The sequence below is a fragment of the Trypanosoma rangeli genome, assembly GCF_003719475.1.
Source record: "Trypanosoma rangeli strain AM80 chromosome Unknown Tra_15.4_contig_00420, whole genome shotgun sequence".
Taxonomy (NCBI): Eukaryota; Euglenozoa; class Kinetoplastea; order Trypanosomatida; family Trypanosomatidae; genus Trypanosoma; species Trypanosoma rangeli.
The window spans coordinates 1-14,548 of NW_021706165.1; the positions used below are offsets into that span (position 1 = coordinate 1).

A 14,548-nucleotide genomic window follows, 5' to 3' on the forward strand; every position below is an offset into this window, starting at 1 on the left:
TTGGGAGTGACACGGCAATGGTGTTGGGCGCCGAGCCGCAGCGTCCGCCGACCAATCCTGCGCAGCCGCCGGCGTTGGCCACCTGGAAGCCCCTCACACTGCGCCGTCGCGCACTGATCTCACCGCGGGATCCAGGTGGAGTATCGCGACCCCAACCCACTGCAGTCGCCTCGGCCCCTGCGCAGGGCAGCTTCTCCAACCCCACGCCGGAAACACCGCCAGCTCCATTCCTACCGCCATCCACAGCCCCCCGCAGGTGGGAATGGACACACTGCCGCCTCGACAGGGGCGAGCAATACCGCAGTGCCGAAACGCTGACAAGCCGAAACCGCCCGCTCGGGTGGGGCGGCGACCCGGCCCTTGCCTGAGCGAGACCTGCAACCCCCGCAACCAAGGGCCAGAACACCCCACCCACACCGCCATTAAGCAGCCGCGCGATGCTGGCGGCGCTGCGGACTGCACTGCAACACGCGACCCCAGCGAGGCGCTTCTGCTCCGTCACTGTGGCCGATGCCGTGATCCCTGCAGCAGTCATGTCCCGGTGGCGAAAACGGTGCTTGGTCTCTGTACCCCCCTCCTTTGCAAATACGGGGTAGGGGGCGCTAGTACCGCTATAGGTGGCTGGCAGAATCACCACGGCGATTCACCCTCCCGGTTCTCTTCGCCCTCTTTTCCCCATAGGCAGCAAAAAAAAAAGGGTGTAACAAAACGTGTTAAAGTCTTTTCTACATGTCGCTTCCTGTATCTTTCATTTATGGCCCCTTGTAAACGAACAACAACAAAAAAGGTGTGAAAAAACAACAACCACAACATCTCTACTTCAACAAGGTAGGGGAGAAGTGGGTAAACCGCAGGGCGCGACCACATTGCGCAAAAGCGAAGTAGCACTATTAACAACAATGCTGGCAATGGCTTGTTTTGCCACCCTTCAAAATCGTCGGCGGGGAAGAGGCCTGGGTATAAATAAAAGAAGATGGATATCGCCTTGAGTTATTAGCTGAATTCGAGGAAGCTCTCCCTCCACGATTATTTATGTGCGCCATCGTCACCGCTATTTGTTGTTTTTTGTTTCTCCTTTGCGTTTCCTTTTCTTTCCTCTCAGGTTTCACCGCACGCCGCACTCCCCAACACCACATCACCCTCATTTGTCAAGCGGAAGAAAAGGAGGGAATGGGCTCATCCTGATTACTCTCACTCTTTTTTTTTTGCGTTACCTCTTGGTTGCGTCTTCGTCGTCCGCTTTCACCCCTCCTTTAGCTTCTCCCACGCGCTGGCCAAGACCTCATCAATGACATTCTTCACGCGAGAATCCATTTCTGAGGCACTTTCCGCAAAAAGGCCTCGCTCAAAGGAAACAATACGGTCGATCGTGTCTGCATCCTTTAATTTGGCCAATGACAACAACTCACGAGCCACAAAGAGTGGCCGCCGCACCGCGGTGTAAAACTCAAAGGCCAACACGTGCGCCTCTGCTGAGGACAAATTGTGGCTGAGATAGGGAAGCAGATACCGTTCGGCTTTTTGAAGTGGGTTGGAAAGATCCACGTCACCTAAGTAATACTCCTTGCGCAGCTGCGTCAAACGCTTATTTTCCTCCACATCAGAGCAAGGCGCAAGTTCGGGGCGAGAAACATGTTTCGCACGTACGGCCTCCTCGCCTTCCTCATGCACCTTTAAATACGTGCGAACGATACGTGGGCAGAGTTTTAAGAAAAACTTATTTCCATTAAGGTCATCATCGCGAGCCAAGACATCGAACCAAGCCCGCATTGTGCACCGTCGAAAAACATAATTATGAAAGTCTAGTAATTCCGCATGATTACGCTTGTGGTGTTCCTCATACATGAGGTAGTTGCCCAACGCGGAAATGTAATCTCCCTTTCGGAAAAAGGCATCACCCACCTCACGCTCGTACCAAGCACATTGGGATTCCAGTGCCGTGAGGTACGTGTCCCCAGGTACTGCACTGGGTTTATAAAACATTTGCATTCGCGCTTCAGCTTCCTCAATACGATTGGCACGGAAAAAATATTTGGCGGCCTTCCCATTAAGATACTTGTCTTGCAAATCCAATTGGCGTGCCTTGTCCGCATTTACAGCTGCCTCGTCAAACTCCTGGTTTCTTGCATGTATTTTGGCCTTCATTAAATACAGTAGTTCCACGGTTGGTGTGTGATCAATGGCAAGGTTAATGTAATGAAATGCCTGATCAAACTGGTGCAGACGACAGTAATGTGACGACAAATACATCCAAATCCACAAGATATACGACGGATTTGGCTTTCCACCAAAGCTTGAAAAATCATTCCTCTTAATTTCATCTTCCCATTGCAAAAATACCGTGCCAATTTCCTTGGCACGTTCAGAGTCCTTATAAAGTGACTTCAAAACACTGAAGAGTGATGGAATCATTTTTATAATAAACACCGAGGCGTAATCACAAAGACGTTTCCTAAACTCTGCAATGGGGACAAAATCCAGTAGATGTCGCCGAGCGTAATCACATTTTGGGTAGACGTCAATGACTTGCTGAAGAATTTGAAGATACTTTTCCTCGTCACGCTTCGGACATCGATGAGCATCAAGTGGAATCTTACGGAGGCGGGCAATGGCCGCAATACAGTCTGCCTCTGATACCCCGCGACCGATAAGTTCCATGTAACGTTTTTCTGCTTCTGTTTTTTGACCAAGCAGGGCATGTGCCTTTGCACGTAGGAACAGCTTCTCTTCCTCGTCCACAATGTCGGCATCATGCTTCTTTAGGAGTTCAAGAGCTCGTGCTGGCGCGTTATGAGAGAGTTCCAGTTCTACAAGATAGAGAAACACCTCACTCTTTTCTACCGCTTTATCTCCAGCGTCCATGATGGCCATCATGACATCAATTACTGCAGCTGCCAGTTCTGTGTGTCGCAGCATGCGATGTCCACAAGAAAGAGCAACCCAATTGGCACGAACACCCGCTTTTAATGTCACCATTTTTTGGCGTGTCTCCACAAATTGTTCCCAATCTCGCACCTGAACACATACAGACGATAAATCTCGTAAAACATTTGGGTTGGAAGGGTCCGTTTGATGCGCTTGTTTAAACGCCTTTATAGCTTCAGGATAATTCTTCTCAGCCCTGTGACATAGTCCAAGCGAGTGCCACGCCATGGTGGAATAAGTGTTGAGCTCAATAGCTTCCTTAATGGCTGAATGTCCTTCTTCCCTGCGGTCAAGATAATGTAGCGTGAGACCCTTCATGGCAATGGTATCGGCATGATTGGGGATTACGGCCAATATAGCATCAGCAGAGCGTAGCGCCTTTGCGTACTCACGGGCATCAAACTCATGACCAAGTTTTTCAAACAGTTTTTGCTGTGCCGGAGGAAGCGTAGTCGTCATGATGGTGTTTCTGCGCTCAAAGAATTTGCCTTGATGCCTATTCAAGCCCACAGTCACACACCCACAGCCAAAAACAAAGAAATAAATTAAGTACTGTTTATCAACAAAATAAATAAATAGTCTTTTATACGTCCTAGTGTGGTTCCCACCTCAACGCAGTCCTCTTTTCTTTTGAAAGATTGTAAGAAGAAGAAAGAAAACAAGTGTGAAGAAGAGACTTGGACAAGAAAGAAATGGGCACCATCATCTGTAACAGTCACGCATGGTTGGCTATGCAGTACATAACAGCAATGGAGGAGCAATCCAAAACGTCTCGATACACCCTCCATCAGCCTAAAAGTTTAACGGAGACAACAGCGACCCCCCACCAAGACGCAATCGACGGCATTGTTTTGCCTCTTCCACCATCTTTCTCTGTGGTTCATTCCTTTATCTCGCCTCCGCTTTATTTGCCTTTCATGTGAGAAATGAGACACGCGTCCGCCTTAACGCCTCACACGCGTAACGTGAGGTCAGCCAACACGAATACCCTATTCATGTCCACCGCCTTGACGCGGTACTCTGTCACACCGCCTGGGTGCCCAGGCACCGACACCGACATGACTCCAGCATCAAACGTCAACGTTGTCGACGTGGACGGCGCAAGCAACACATTGGAGTCTTCCGTCCTCAATGCTGCTGGCGCCTCAGGTGATGGCGATGTCATCTGCGTAGTAGTAACTTGCAGAATAGTATTCTCAATCACCTCCGCTTTGATGCCATTCACACGAATGGAAACATCGCCACCTGTTAGTCGCTCCAACACCACACTCGTCGCCGCCCGTTCTTTGCATTCCGCCAAACTCACCAGGTAGTTTGTGTGACACGCGTAAAGGATCGCGGCCGCCAAAAGTCTTGGGAACAATTGGATGGTCAAAAATATAAGCATCAAATCCCATAAATGGCGCGCGTGGAGACGTTCTTTGTTGTGCTTGGATACAATGTAAATAAGAACAAGAGTCATCGCCATGAAGAGGCCGACACCATCACCCAAAAAGCGTATCTGTGCTTTCCGTCTCGCCTGATCGGAGAACTCAAAACCAGCCTCAGCCATTTTGTTCCTGCCTGGAGCTTCCTTGGCCTCGGAAGCGACATGCTCGTACGCTTCCCTGATGCTTTGAAAGGCGGCCTTGGCGTCTGGTGGCGCGCTCGGATTGTCGGGGTGGTAGTGTTTCGCAAGGACGCGATAATGCTCCTTGATCCTCCTAAGATCGTGCACTTCTTCGCAAAACCCAAGGCGATGATAATAATTGCTGTCATCCCAGCGGGCGGCATTGATAATCAGCTGTTCCAACGGTGTCGTCGAACAAAGTCGGCGAGGGCAAAAAAGAGCACGTAAAACGCCACTTTCATGATGTTGCATGGAAGTCATTGAGGTGGCTTGGAATGCATGCCTAACGAGACGTCTTACAGCCCTTCGCATGGCTGCTACTGGCCAGGATACAGTTCTTTTGCGTGGTTTGTGTCACCCTGAAAGGAAAAAAAAAACGGAAAAAAGATGTGTGCGTGTGTAGTAAAAAACAAGAGGAAGAAATAATAATAAACAAAACAAGATTCCTATGCACAGCGCACAGATACAAAATAATCAATGCACTAGAGACTCTCACTCTCACTCTCACGCTCACTCACTCCAACCCAAAACATATGTATGCAATGGAGGCAGTGATGCATGGATGTTGGTTAAAATGATATATATATATATATATCATTGGCAATATGATAAAAAGAAAGGGTAATCGGTAAATGCAGAGCGCTACTTATTTATAATCCGTGTCTTTTTCGAATGTCAGACAAAATGGCGGAAGCTTCTTCGTAACTTGTGCCATGAATTGCTACGGAAACGTCAACATTTGGGGCATCCTCTTGTTCGTTACTTCCTGCATGTCGTAAAGGATCGCTTACAAGAACAACGATCTCTTTATTGCGGTCTGGCAGTGGAATGGGTGGCACAATAGGTACAGTCGGGCGTACTTGTGAAGTTACTTCATCTTGATTTGTCGCATGCGGCGTTGTCGACAATATGGGCTCACACACAGCCTCGGTGCAGTAAGAATGCATAGGTGTATTGGATGCATCTTCTTCATTTGACGCCTTTTTCGGGTAAAAAGCTTGTGAGCCTTCCATTCGAGCAGCCAAACTACTGCGAGGTGCCACAGTTTGTGGTCTTAGGCGATCCTCCAGTCGTTGGATTGTCACTTGCTGTTCCCCAATCATACGACTGCTCTGCTCCTCTACCTCTAAGCGTTTGCGCCGCTCGTCGCGCAGCTGAGCCACCAAGGAATGTACAAACCCACGTGAACACGGAGGAGTCATTGCCCCGAGTGAACCGTTGTAAGACGCTCCATAAGGGCTCTGCTGTCCCTCAAATTTTGTGTAGGCCCGCCGCACCTCCTCATCTATCCCTCCATCGTTTTCCAGGTTGCTCATAAGTTGGAGGTCATGATTGAGGCTTTGCTGTCGAAAAGAAATAAGTGCATCTTTTTCCTTTTGCAGTCTAATGTTCATTCCTCTAAGTTCATCAATCATGCGATCTTGCTCCCGCACCAACGCCGCATAGGCGTCCAAACGCTGTTGCATGTGAGCAAGGCGCTGCTTTTCCCCCACTGCACTCTGTGAAAGGCGGACAACAACGTCCTGCAGCTGACTCATGAGTTCCACCTGTGGCTCATTCATTGGTGGCACGCTGGCCACCAATGCGGCGGCTGGATTTGCGACCACGGTGGAGTACGAGGATCGAAGAGGTGTCCCCTGCGCCGTCGTATTTACCGCAGCGAGCTTTCTGCGCCCCGTCCCACTCGCTGATACAGCTCCGCCTCCGTTTGTATGAATTGAGCTGTCCCATGGTTTGGCATCGGTGGAGCGGACGCGTCGCCACAGGTCAGTCGTCACTGATGATTTTGGCCGCCGCTCCGATGACGGCCGCATAACGGACATTGCCAACGCGTCCGTCCCAGTTCTTTCTTAGAGGGACCCCACTTCTCCTTCACTCCCTTTTCACGCTTGCCGGCAGCTCTGCAGCGCGGAGCTCTCACCCGACCTTTTCCTGGGGGCTTTCTTTTCGCGTTTTCCAGCGGGGCTACGGGAAGAAGAAGGACCAAACGCAAAAATATAATATAAAAAAATGCTACATACACACACACACACACACACGCACGCATATATGCGCGACAAGAGGCGGAAGCAAACAGAGAAAAAAAACCCCTCTCCAGTGGGGATGCAGCAGACAAAAGCTGATCTACTCTGTCACACTCCACACTCTCGCGGCACGCGCATGTTGTCGGGGTCTATATGTCCTCAAAAGAAAATGAAAGATAAAAATAAATGTATGAAAAATAAAACGGCACCACCGTGTGATGATGATGCCAAAGAAGCCTTCAAGCTAGTGTCGGTAGAGTCGAGAGAACAATATTGCCCAGTACACACAGAATAAATAAAAAAAAAGACAATACACATACAAGGCGAAAACAATAAAAAAAAAGAGAAGAAACATGTCTGTACGATACAAACAAAAGCGCACCAGACACGTAAAACAAAATAACAAATGCCATCAAGACACAACACTCTATACAAGTTCATTTCTAAGATTAATACTGCACGGTGTCAGACTGAAGATGGCGGAACTCCTCTTCACAGCGCATAAGTATCTCTCGCTGACGACGAACCTCCTCTTCTTTTTGACGTAGGATGCGAATTTTTTGTTCCTGCCCACGTACCCGATTATCTTCTTCTTCAATATTGAGCTCGCGCTCAAGCCGCGCTGACTCCCCACGAACACGATTCAATTCCTCCTGCAACGCATACTCCCGTCGTCGTTGCTCCTCCAACAGCATCTTTGTGGGTGAAAAAACAATGCTGCTATTTGTAGATGCGCCCGGGGTATCGTGTCTATACGACGCGTTTCTTAAAGGAGCCGCACTTTTATACGGCGAATTCACCATCGAGTGAACCGCAGATGCGGCGCAACTTTGCGATGGGGGACGAGGCGGTGGAAGATCCTTCTGCACATCTGTGTGCCATGATGTCTGCGGCTGAAAGACATACAACTGGTCGTACTCATGCATCTGGGTCTGCGAAACGAGATCCACCCACTTCAGGAGCGCATCGTCGTATATCTGAACGCGAACAATGGTGAAATTCGCCACAGGGTACCCTGGCGGTCGTCGCATGCTGGCCTCCATCTGAAACACCTCCAACACTTTTCGCTGCAGCTCCGCAATTGTCGGCATGGAAGAGAAGCCAAGCTCCAAGTTGCACTTCTCCCCAAAGAGGTCCGCGCACACGAGAAGAATGTACATCCTGGACGGTCTTCGCTTTCTCTCTCTATTCCTAAAGACACGCTCTTTCCCCCCTCCCCTTTCCCTCCTACTTGTAATGCTCTGGAAGCCCCAATCCCACAAATAACGCAAATAATAATCGGTAAACAAAACCAAAAAAGCAAAAGACAGCCAATACAACCGCATCAATAACCAGCAGCCGATGGTGCGAGAACAGAGTAACCATAAAAACATAACAACAAAGACAAGCAAGGGATGAACAACAACAACAACAGTGAAATAGCGAAAACGTAAGCAACAAGGAAGCCAAGGTGCCATATAAAATACAGCCTCATTAGTGGCCGTAGAGACCCAACTCCTCAGCCGAAGCACAGGAAGAAGGATAAAAAAAAAGTGTGAAACTTACATTTCTCATTCCGCGCTTCTCTTAAACCACAATGAATTTGTATTCATTTTTAGGCTTGCGTATGTGTATGCGCATGTGAGTGCTTCCGTGTCTGTCCGTGTTACTGTTGTGGCATTTGTCCTTGAGTGCATATTTAGTGTCCCCTTCTTCTTGGTATTCCGATGCTCCTAAAGAGGAATTAAACGGTTTTGATTCTGTCGAAACAACTTCGCAAGAATGATAATAATAGTGTGGAGCGCCAAAACATCCTCTCTCCTCACATCATGCATTGCGTTGTACTCCCTACGTAAGGTGTTATCACCGCTGCGTGGGGAAAAGGCGTGAACAATGGCCCCGCGGTTTCCGCCCTGAATCCCGTGTGCCTCACCCAACGTCCGGAGTTGCTGACAACAGACTCCAAAAAGCTCGTGGACTAGCCGATCTAAATCTGGATCCAGTGGCGTGTCTACTGCAGACAAGCAGGCGTACAGCCAGACCCCATAACCAACCGAACGATGTACGTTTCCAGATGCATCCTCCACATCCACAGGCATAAGAACGCGCAGAAAAGACAATAGAGAAATTATTTCTTCGCTGGCACCACCACTATTCAGTGTTGGTAGGTTTGTGAAAAAAACTGGTCGGTTATGATATCCATCTGCCTCCTGTTTATTTTCCTCTCTTACGTCATGCGATTCTGAAGCGTCTTCATCAACTTCTCCCTCCTCCTCATCGGCAACACCGGCGTTTTGGTCGCTTTCCAAAGCGTTTTCTTTCAAGGCATAAGGTGTACGCATCACAGGTTTCATTCCCTGTTTATACCACTTAAGCATCCGGCTCACCAACGCAGTAAATAACGCCGTTGTGCACGCGCTATCCAGCCACACCAACATAGAGAGCGGTGGGGCATGACCACATTCCGGACCGTGCTCATGCACGTATTTCTCCCAGAGCCGCGGTGTGGCTGAGTTGGGGACACCTCTCAATGGAGTTTTGGAAGCAGACAACCACTTCACGGCCCTCACAACACGCTTCTTCGTGCGAAATGCGTCACGCGAAGTAAGCTGCGACAATGCGTCCCGCAATTCCAGCCAATTCCAATCAGTCGTGCCACCTGCAACGCCACTGTCGCCGTTCACTGATGTATAGTTTGTCACATCTTCTACTCCACTACGCAACGTCAGGAGACGTTCACGCGCGGCGTTCATACGAGCTACTGACAAATCCGTGTAGACCATTGTTGGTGCCTGAGCTGCATCAAGAGTAGCGTTGCCCAGTGTTCGCCCGGGAAACCATTTCTCCATCAACGTCATCTTCGCACCGTTGCGAGGCTTCTCGGCTGGAGTACGGGAAGAGAAAGAAATGACAGAAGCTGTCGGAGGCGTCACAGCGGCAAGACAAGGAGAGCGGACATTCTCGCTGTCACTATCACTGTCATGAGCACGCTTAAGCTTCTTCATCGGCAAACGCATGGGCAGCTTCGAAGCGCACTCGGCAGCCTTCACCTCCACCAAGCCTGCTTTTTTCTGCGATACGGAGGAGTGCCCGCTGGCAAAGTGCTTCCATTTCAGCTTGGAGGCACGCCGCAGGTACGCTTCTGCGTCACCGTCTGTGGTGCTCTCTCCCATACCCTATGAAAAAGTGGGCTATGACCTACTGTTTCCCCAATAAAAAGACGCGACAAGAAAAGAGCAAAAACACGGTATTTGCCTCTGTGCTCTCTTTGCGACCAGATGCAAATATTCACTCAGTCGCCAATAAAAAAAGAGTCCACGACGATTCCTCATTACCTGTACATCACGTGAGCACTAGAGACAGATGGGGGTGCTGAAACTGCTCTTCACCTGCCTCTCGTGAGGTGCGGTGCGGGTTGTCTTCTGGAGGGGTGGACATTCAAAGCCCACGCCTTACGTCCAACCTGATAGTGAGGGGTCTGATAGGGATGACGTGATGCATACTTACCAAATAAACGCAACACCACACCATTTCCCCATCACACGCTCGCCAACCAAAAAAAAAAAACGTTGCTCGTTGTTTGCAACATTCCCTCATCCGCCATAAAAGAAAAATCACAAAATCGCACAACACTATTGTGGGCCGCCGTACAAAGAAAAACAAAAGCCTACGACGAGCGCGGACGGCGTCGAAGTAAAAGCGCCAGTAAAATAGAGTAAAGTAACATCAAGAGAAAGGCAACAACGAGTAAAAGGCAACTGAGCTTTCAGTGCTACTCCCCTACAGGTCTTGTCCAAACTACACTGCAGCGCAAAACACCATCTATTGGTAGGGCCTGCATTCACACGGAAAATTGCACACCAATAGAATATATATATGGGAAAACTAACCAGTTCGCACGCAAACCTCAACAGATTATCTACAAAGAAGAAAAACGCCAACGACAGTCCAACACCGCGAAAAAAAAAAAATACTTCCATTATCTTCTGGTCGATAGCCGCGCACCACTTGCCTCCGCTTCTTCTCTTGAGATGTACGTTTTTCTGATTTCCGTCGGCAGTATGTACTTCTCATACAGCTTTTGTTCTTTGTCCTTCTCTCGCTTCATCCCTTGCAGGTACATGTCTTCCACGAACTTTTTCAGAGGGACCTTGGGAAGAGTTTTCATTGGTTTAAATAAAAACCGCTCATTTGCTTCTTTACGTGACGCATTCCGCCTTTCCAAGGCTTCGTAGTACAGACGCTTCACCGCATCATCCATCTCATCGCTTGTCAGCTCCTTCGAGACAAAGCCCCACTCCTTCTCCTCTCTTTCTTTTGCCTCAAGAAGTGCCTGCTCATGGCGCTGACAGGAATCATAGAAGACACGCTGAATAACAGCATCAATCTCTTCCTTCGACCGTGACACGGATGGACACACCGGAAACGGGTCACGCACCACAACTGGGGGTGGCCGATATGTCAGACGTCGAATCTGATCCTGCAGCTGCTCCGTCGTCAAATGCAACGTCGCTGGACACACATGATCCTCCATCATCACCACTTTGACTCAACAAAAAAACATGGGAAAGACAAAAAGAACAGAATCAAAAAAATAATAATAATATTTCACAACGACCAAAAATAAATACGTACCAAACCCAAACTAAAAGATTATAAGTACGTATGTATGTATAACAACCGACAAATACAATGGAATACAAAAATCAATAAAAATAATAGCAAATAGAACAAAAAAAAAGTAACAAGGCGAACACACGCTGCAAGACAACTCTATGCAAAAACAAAAAAAACGCACACGCAGTAAAAGTTGCGAGCGAGCTCATCTTCGCGCGGTGCATAAACGCACGTCGACCAGCCGCGATGCCGGCATCCTTGCCGCCCCACGCCTTGAGGGCACTCGACTGCAGAGCGCGTGCGTACGAGAAGGTCAGCTTCCACGGACGTGGTAGACTGCAACGGTTCATGGCGTTCAGGTACTCCGTGGCCTGCACCTCACTGAGACCGCCCGACAGGAAGGTCACGCCGGGCAGGGCTGAGGGAAACCTCGCCGTTGATCCTGCACAGCAATGGAGGCCGCACCAGCCATACAGAGACATGGAAAATTCGAGGACGCCCAGCGCCCAGACTCCTGTCGTCCCCCACCAAAGGTTTTCTCCCACGGCGAAGATTGCACGCCCACGCAGACCCCCTCAATGCAGAGGAAATACATACAGGTCCCGGGCAACACGAAGGCGCCACGGATGCTCAACCGCCCCCTAGGTGCAGCAGCCGTACAACTTCCGGTGCGGCTTGTTCCTGCCACGCCACTCGTCACCGCCGCTCCGTCAGCTGAAATCATGCTTCTTCACACCAAAAAGCTCGTGCGCATGGCCCAACCTTCACCTGGTCGCCACATCGGCGGACGGCACTCGTAAATAAAATTAAGGTGAGGTAAAACATGAACATGCCTCACCAGCAAAACGCGCACCGAAGACGGCGCCAGAGCCCTTCTTCTGCGGCGCAATGAGAGGGACAATGGTGGGTGTGTTAGTGGCACCCCTCACACGAGCACCAGTAACTTTTTTCCCAAACATGCACACCAAAGCAGGTATCAGAAAAATAATAAATAAAACAAAAAACAACACTGAAAAAAAATGTTTTGGTTGGGAAGCGCACACCACGTGACCTCCCCCCCCCCACCTTCTAAAAGAGGAGCGCAGTGATCGCAAAACAAGAAGAGACCCCTTACAGGGCGGATATACTGCTATTAAGTCAGTTCAATGAGATTAACAAACGAAGAGAAGAGAAAAAAAGAGAAAAAAAAAGGAATGCGATTGCGTTTTCGAAGAAACTGGTTGACCATCTTGGAGTTAGTGGCTGTACGTCGGTGCAGGCGACTGTCTCACGTCTACGCTGCTGAAACGGCCTGACGCGCCTTTGCGAGAAATTTCACCATTTCTTCGTCATCGACACAATACCAAAGCGACAAATGGAGCAGACTTTCCACGTCACAATATAAGAAGAAACGTCTGTCATGCCCAAATGCCACCCATTTCGACTCATCGGACTGCAGGAACACCTTCGCAAACTCCTTTATTTCCCCTTCGCAGGGCCCATAACCTCCTTGCCGGTCCCCTTCCGTGTGTCCTTCACTTTCAGCGCCACGGATACAGAGATGTTGTGGGCAGCTTCGTGCTTCACCTCAACCACCAGGTTGCTGAACTGAAACCCGGTGCACCTCAGGCCATAGCCAAACGGAAACAGTGGTTCAATCCCCCTTGTGTCATAGCGGTAGCCACCGAGGATGACCTTGCGATACACTGCATCCATCTTGCTTGAGTAGAAGGGGAACGGCGGAGTGTGACCCACCACCTTCGCAAAGGTTTCGGCAAGCTTCCCTGAAGGGCAGCAGACACCAAACAATATATCCAACAGTGAGCGTCCAAAACAATGATGCAGGCGACCTCGCTCCTGTACAGGGAGCATTATGTTGAGGTCAGGTAGAGAAAGGCGTAGATGGGGACAAAGCCCATGGTATAACTATTCAACAGGCCTCCAATAAGGCAAAACTGGAAAGAAACTTCGCCTTCTGAAGTTAAAAGAATCTGAAAGATTTTTCCTCTTCCGTATTATGTCCAGCAGTATAAATCGCTTGGAGATACTGCCGTAGCTTCTCAAAGCTGCCCGTCATTCCATTTCGGCTTTCCCATCAGCGCAATATCGACTGCTTGAAGGTTGTGCCCGGTTATCAGTTGCCGAAATCTTAATTATAGTCTACTGATTTATTTCCAGCGGTCCACGCCGTTAGTGAAAACACCAATATATATATATACAGACGCACATTCGTTCAAAATATATAAAAAAAAACAAAAGAGAAATATGACAGTTGTGATAGTGTTACCTATGACAGATGAAATCACGACAACATCCATCCCCAGCACTGAAGAAAAATGAAAGCGGCTTAGCTAAAACAACGCATCAAAAGGTCAACAATAAAAACAACAACAAAAAAATATGTTTTTTTTTTTCTTTCAACTGCATTACGACGACACCCAGATATGACGATTAAACGCACACAACCTCCACCAGGCAGAGTCTACAGTTGTACAATATACCAGATACGCTTCTTCACAACCCCGACTCCGGTTTCCTTATTACCAAAATCACAAACAGTCAACGCCAATCAAGCGTGCTGCACCCATCTTCTACGGTTACCCCTTTTATCCACTACTCAAAAACAGTTTCGCCTACAAGAACTTAACGCAATTACCAAAAAAAGTCATAAATATGATTAAAAAAACCTCAACCTTACAAGTAACCAAAATAAATAAACATATATATATATATATATATATATATGCAGGCACGTATAAGAAAAATCCCATACCATGGTCAGCTTCACACCATATATCCCACGCGACCTGCCCACAAAATCACAGTGCCGATCCACTCTACCCCACTCCACTCATCCAAAAAAAGGGCAAATAAATCCTATCATAATTCACCACTTACAAAAACAATTCACAAAAAATGCACGATTTTCGGACAATTGTAAGTTAGGGCAGCCTGTGGCAATCAGTAGGAGTGGCCAGCGACGTAGAGCGACCGCGATTCCTTGTCATCATCGGCGCGGTTGTAGCGACCGAGCTGCGCAAGAGAATTCATCTTCGCGCGGTGCATAAACGCACGGCGACCAGCCGCGATGCCGGCATCCTTGCCGCCCCACGCCTTGAGGGCACTCGACTGCAGGGCGCGTGCGTACGAGAAGGTCAGCTTCCACGGACGTGGTAGACTGCAACGGTTCATGGCGTTCAGGTACTCCGTGGCCTGCACTTCACTGAGACCGCCCGACAGGAAGGTCACGCCGGGCAGGGCTGGGGGAAGCACACGCGCGAGTGTTGACACGGTGTACTGTGCCACCTCCTCGGGCGTCGCCTTCTTCCCGGACTCCGCGCCAGGCACCACCATGTTGGGCTTCAGCAGGCATCCCTCCCACACCACACCGTGGCGTTGTAGGGCAGACACCACC

General features: G+C 49.2%; 10 protein-coding genes across 10 annotated transcripts, besides 10 other annotated features; all 10 read right to left on the minus strand.

Moving 5' to 3' along the window:
* TraAM80_08473 (uncharacterized protein) lies at positions 1-535 on the minus strand (the record flags this gene model as incomplete). The annotated part of the gene is made up of 1 exon (XM_029385223.1): positions 1-535. A coding segment is annotated over one exon (535 nt), but the record flags the coding sequence as incomplete, so codon positions are not given.
* A 537-nt stretch (positions 536-1,072) lies between these two features.
* Positions 1,073-1,100: a microsatellite.
* A 142-nt stretch (positions 1,101-1,242) lies between these two features.
* TraAM80_08474 (putative N-acetyltransferase subunit Nat1) lies at positions 1,243-3,384 on the minus strand (the record flags this gene model as incomplete). Its single annotated transcript, XM_029385224.1, has 1 exon — positions 1,243-3,384. One exon carries the CDS (start codon positions 3,382-3,384, stop codon positions 1,243-1,245), a length of 2,142 nt encoding a protein of 713 aa, XP_029234928.1.
* Positions 3,385-3,877: 493 nt separating this feature from the next.
* Positions 3,878-4,795, minus strand: TraAM80_08475 (heat shock protein; the record flags this gene model as incomplete). Its single annotated transcript, XM_029385225.1, has 1 exon — positions 3,878-4,795. One exon carries the CDS (start codon positions 4,793-4,795, stop codon positions 3,878-3,880), a length of 918 nt encoding a protein of 305 aa, XP_029234929.1.
* A 227-nt stretch (positions 4,796-5,022) lies between these two features.
* Positions 5,023-5,054: a microsatellite.
* Positions 5,055-5,111: 57 nt separating this feature from the next.
* Positions 5,112-5,129: a microsatellite.
* Positions 5,130-5,184: 55 nt separating this feature from the next.
* On the minus strand, positions 5,185-6,357 carry TraAM80_08476 (uncharacterized protein; the record flags this gene model as incomplete). Its single annotated transcript, XM_029385226.1, has 1 exon — positions 5,185-6,357. One exon carries the CDS (start codon positions 6,355-6,357, stop codon positions 5,185-5,187), a length of 1,173 nt encoding a protein of 390 aa, XP_029234930.1.
* A 192-nt stretch (positions 6,358-6,549) lies between these two features.
* Positions 6,550-6,580: a microsatellite.
* Positions 6,581-6,719: 139 nt separating this feature from the next.
* Positions 6,720-6,761: a sequence feature (A-rich).
* An 87-nt stretch (positions 6,762-6,848) lies between these two features.
* Positions 6,849-6,910: a sequence feature (A-rich).
* A 97-nt stretch (positions 6,911-7,007) lies between these two features.
* Positions 7,008-7,718, minus strand: TraAM80_08477 (calmodulin-like protein containing EF hand domain; the record flags this gene model as incomplete). Its single annotated transcript, XM_029385227.1, has 1 exon — positions 7,008-7,718. The coding sequence occupies one exon, from the start codon at positions 7,716-7,718 to the stop codon at positions 7,008-7,010; it is 711 nt and encodes a 236-aa protein (XP_029234931.1).
* A 199-nt stretch (positions 7,719-7,917) lies between these two features.
* Positions 7,918-7,971: a microsatellite.
* Positions 7,972-8,270: 299 nt separating this feature from the next.
* TraAM80_08478 (uncharacterized protein) lies at positions 8,271-9,710 on the minus strand (the record flags this gene model as incomplete). The annotated part of the gene is made up of 1 exon (XM_029385228.1): positions 8,271-9,710. One exon carries the CDS (start codon positions 9,708-9,710, stop codon positions 8,271-8,273), a length of 1,440 nt encoding a protein of 479 aa, XP_029234932.1.
* An 806-nt stretch (positions 9,711-10,516) lies between these two features.
* On the minus strand, positions 10,517-11,074 carry TraAM80_08479 (uncharacterized protein; the record flags this gene model as incomplete). Its single annotated transcript, XM_029385229.1, has 1 exon — positions 10,517-11,074. The coding sequence occupies one exon, from the start codon at positions 11,072-11,074 to the stop codon at positions 10,517-10,519; it is 558 nt and encodes a 185-aa protein (XP_029234933.1).
* A 483-nt stretch (positions 11,075-11,557) lies between these two features.
* TraAM80_08480 (uncharacterized protein) lies at positions 11,558-11,878 on the minus strand (the record flags this gene model as incomplete). The annotated part of the gene is made up of 1 exon (XM_029385230.1): positions 11,558-11,878. One exon carries the CDS (start codon positions 11,876-11,878, stop codon positions 11,558-11,560), a length of 321 nt encoding a protein of 106 aa, XP_029234934.1.
* A 256-nt stretch (positions 11,879-12,134) lies between these two features.
* Positions 12,135-12,174: a sequence feature (A-rich).
* A 438-nt stretch (positions 12,175-12,612) lies between these two features.
* TraAM80_08481 (glycoside hydrolase family protein) lies at positions 12,613-13,005 on the minus strand (the record flags this gene model as incomplete). The annotated part of the gene is made up of 1 exon (XM_029385231.1): positions 12,613-13,005. The coding sequence occupies one exon, from the start codon at positions 13,003-13,005 to the stop codon at positions 12,613-12,615; it is 393 nt and encodes a 130-aa protein (XP_029234935.1).
* A 483-nt stretch (positions 13,006-13,488) lies between these two features.
* Positions 13,489-13,530: a microsatellite.
* A 322-nt stretch (positions 13,531-13,852) lies between these two features.
* Positions 13,853-13,878: a microsatellite.
* Positions 13,879-14,094: 216 nt separating this feature from the next.
* Positions 14,095-14,548, minus strand: TraAM80_08482 (fructose-bisphosphate aldolase, glycosomal; the record flags this gene model as incomplete). The annotated part of the gene is made up of 1 exon (XM_029385232.1): positions 14,095-14,548. A coding segment is annotated over one exon (454 nt), but the record flags the coding sequence as incomplete, so codon positions are not given.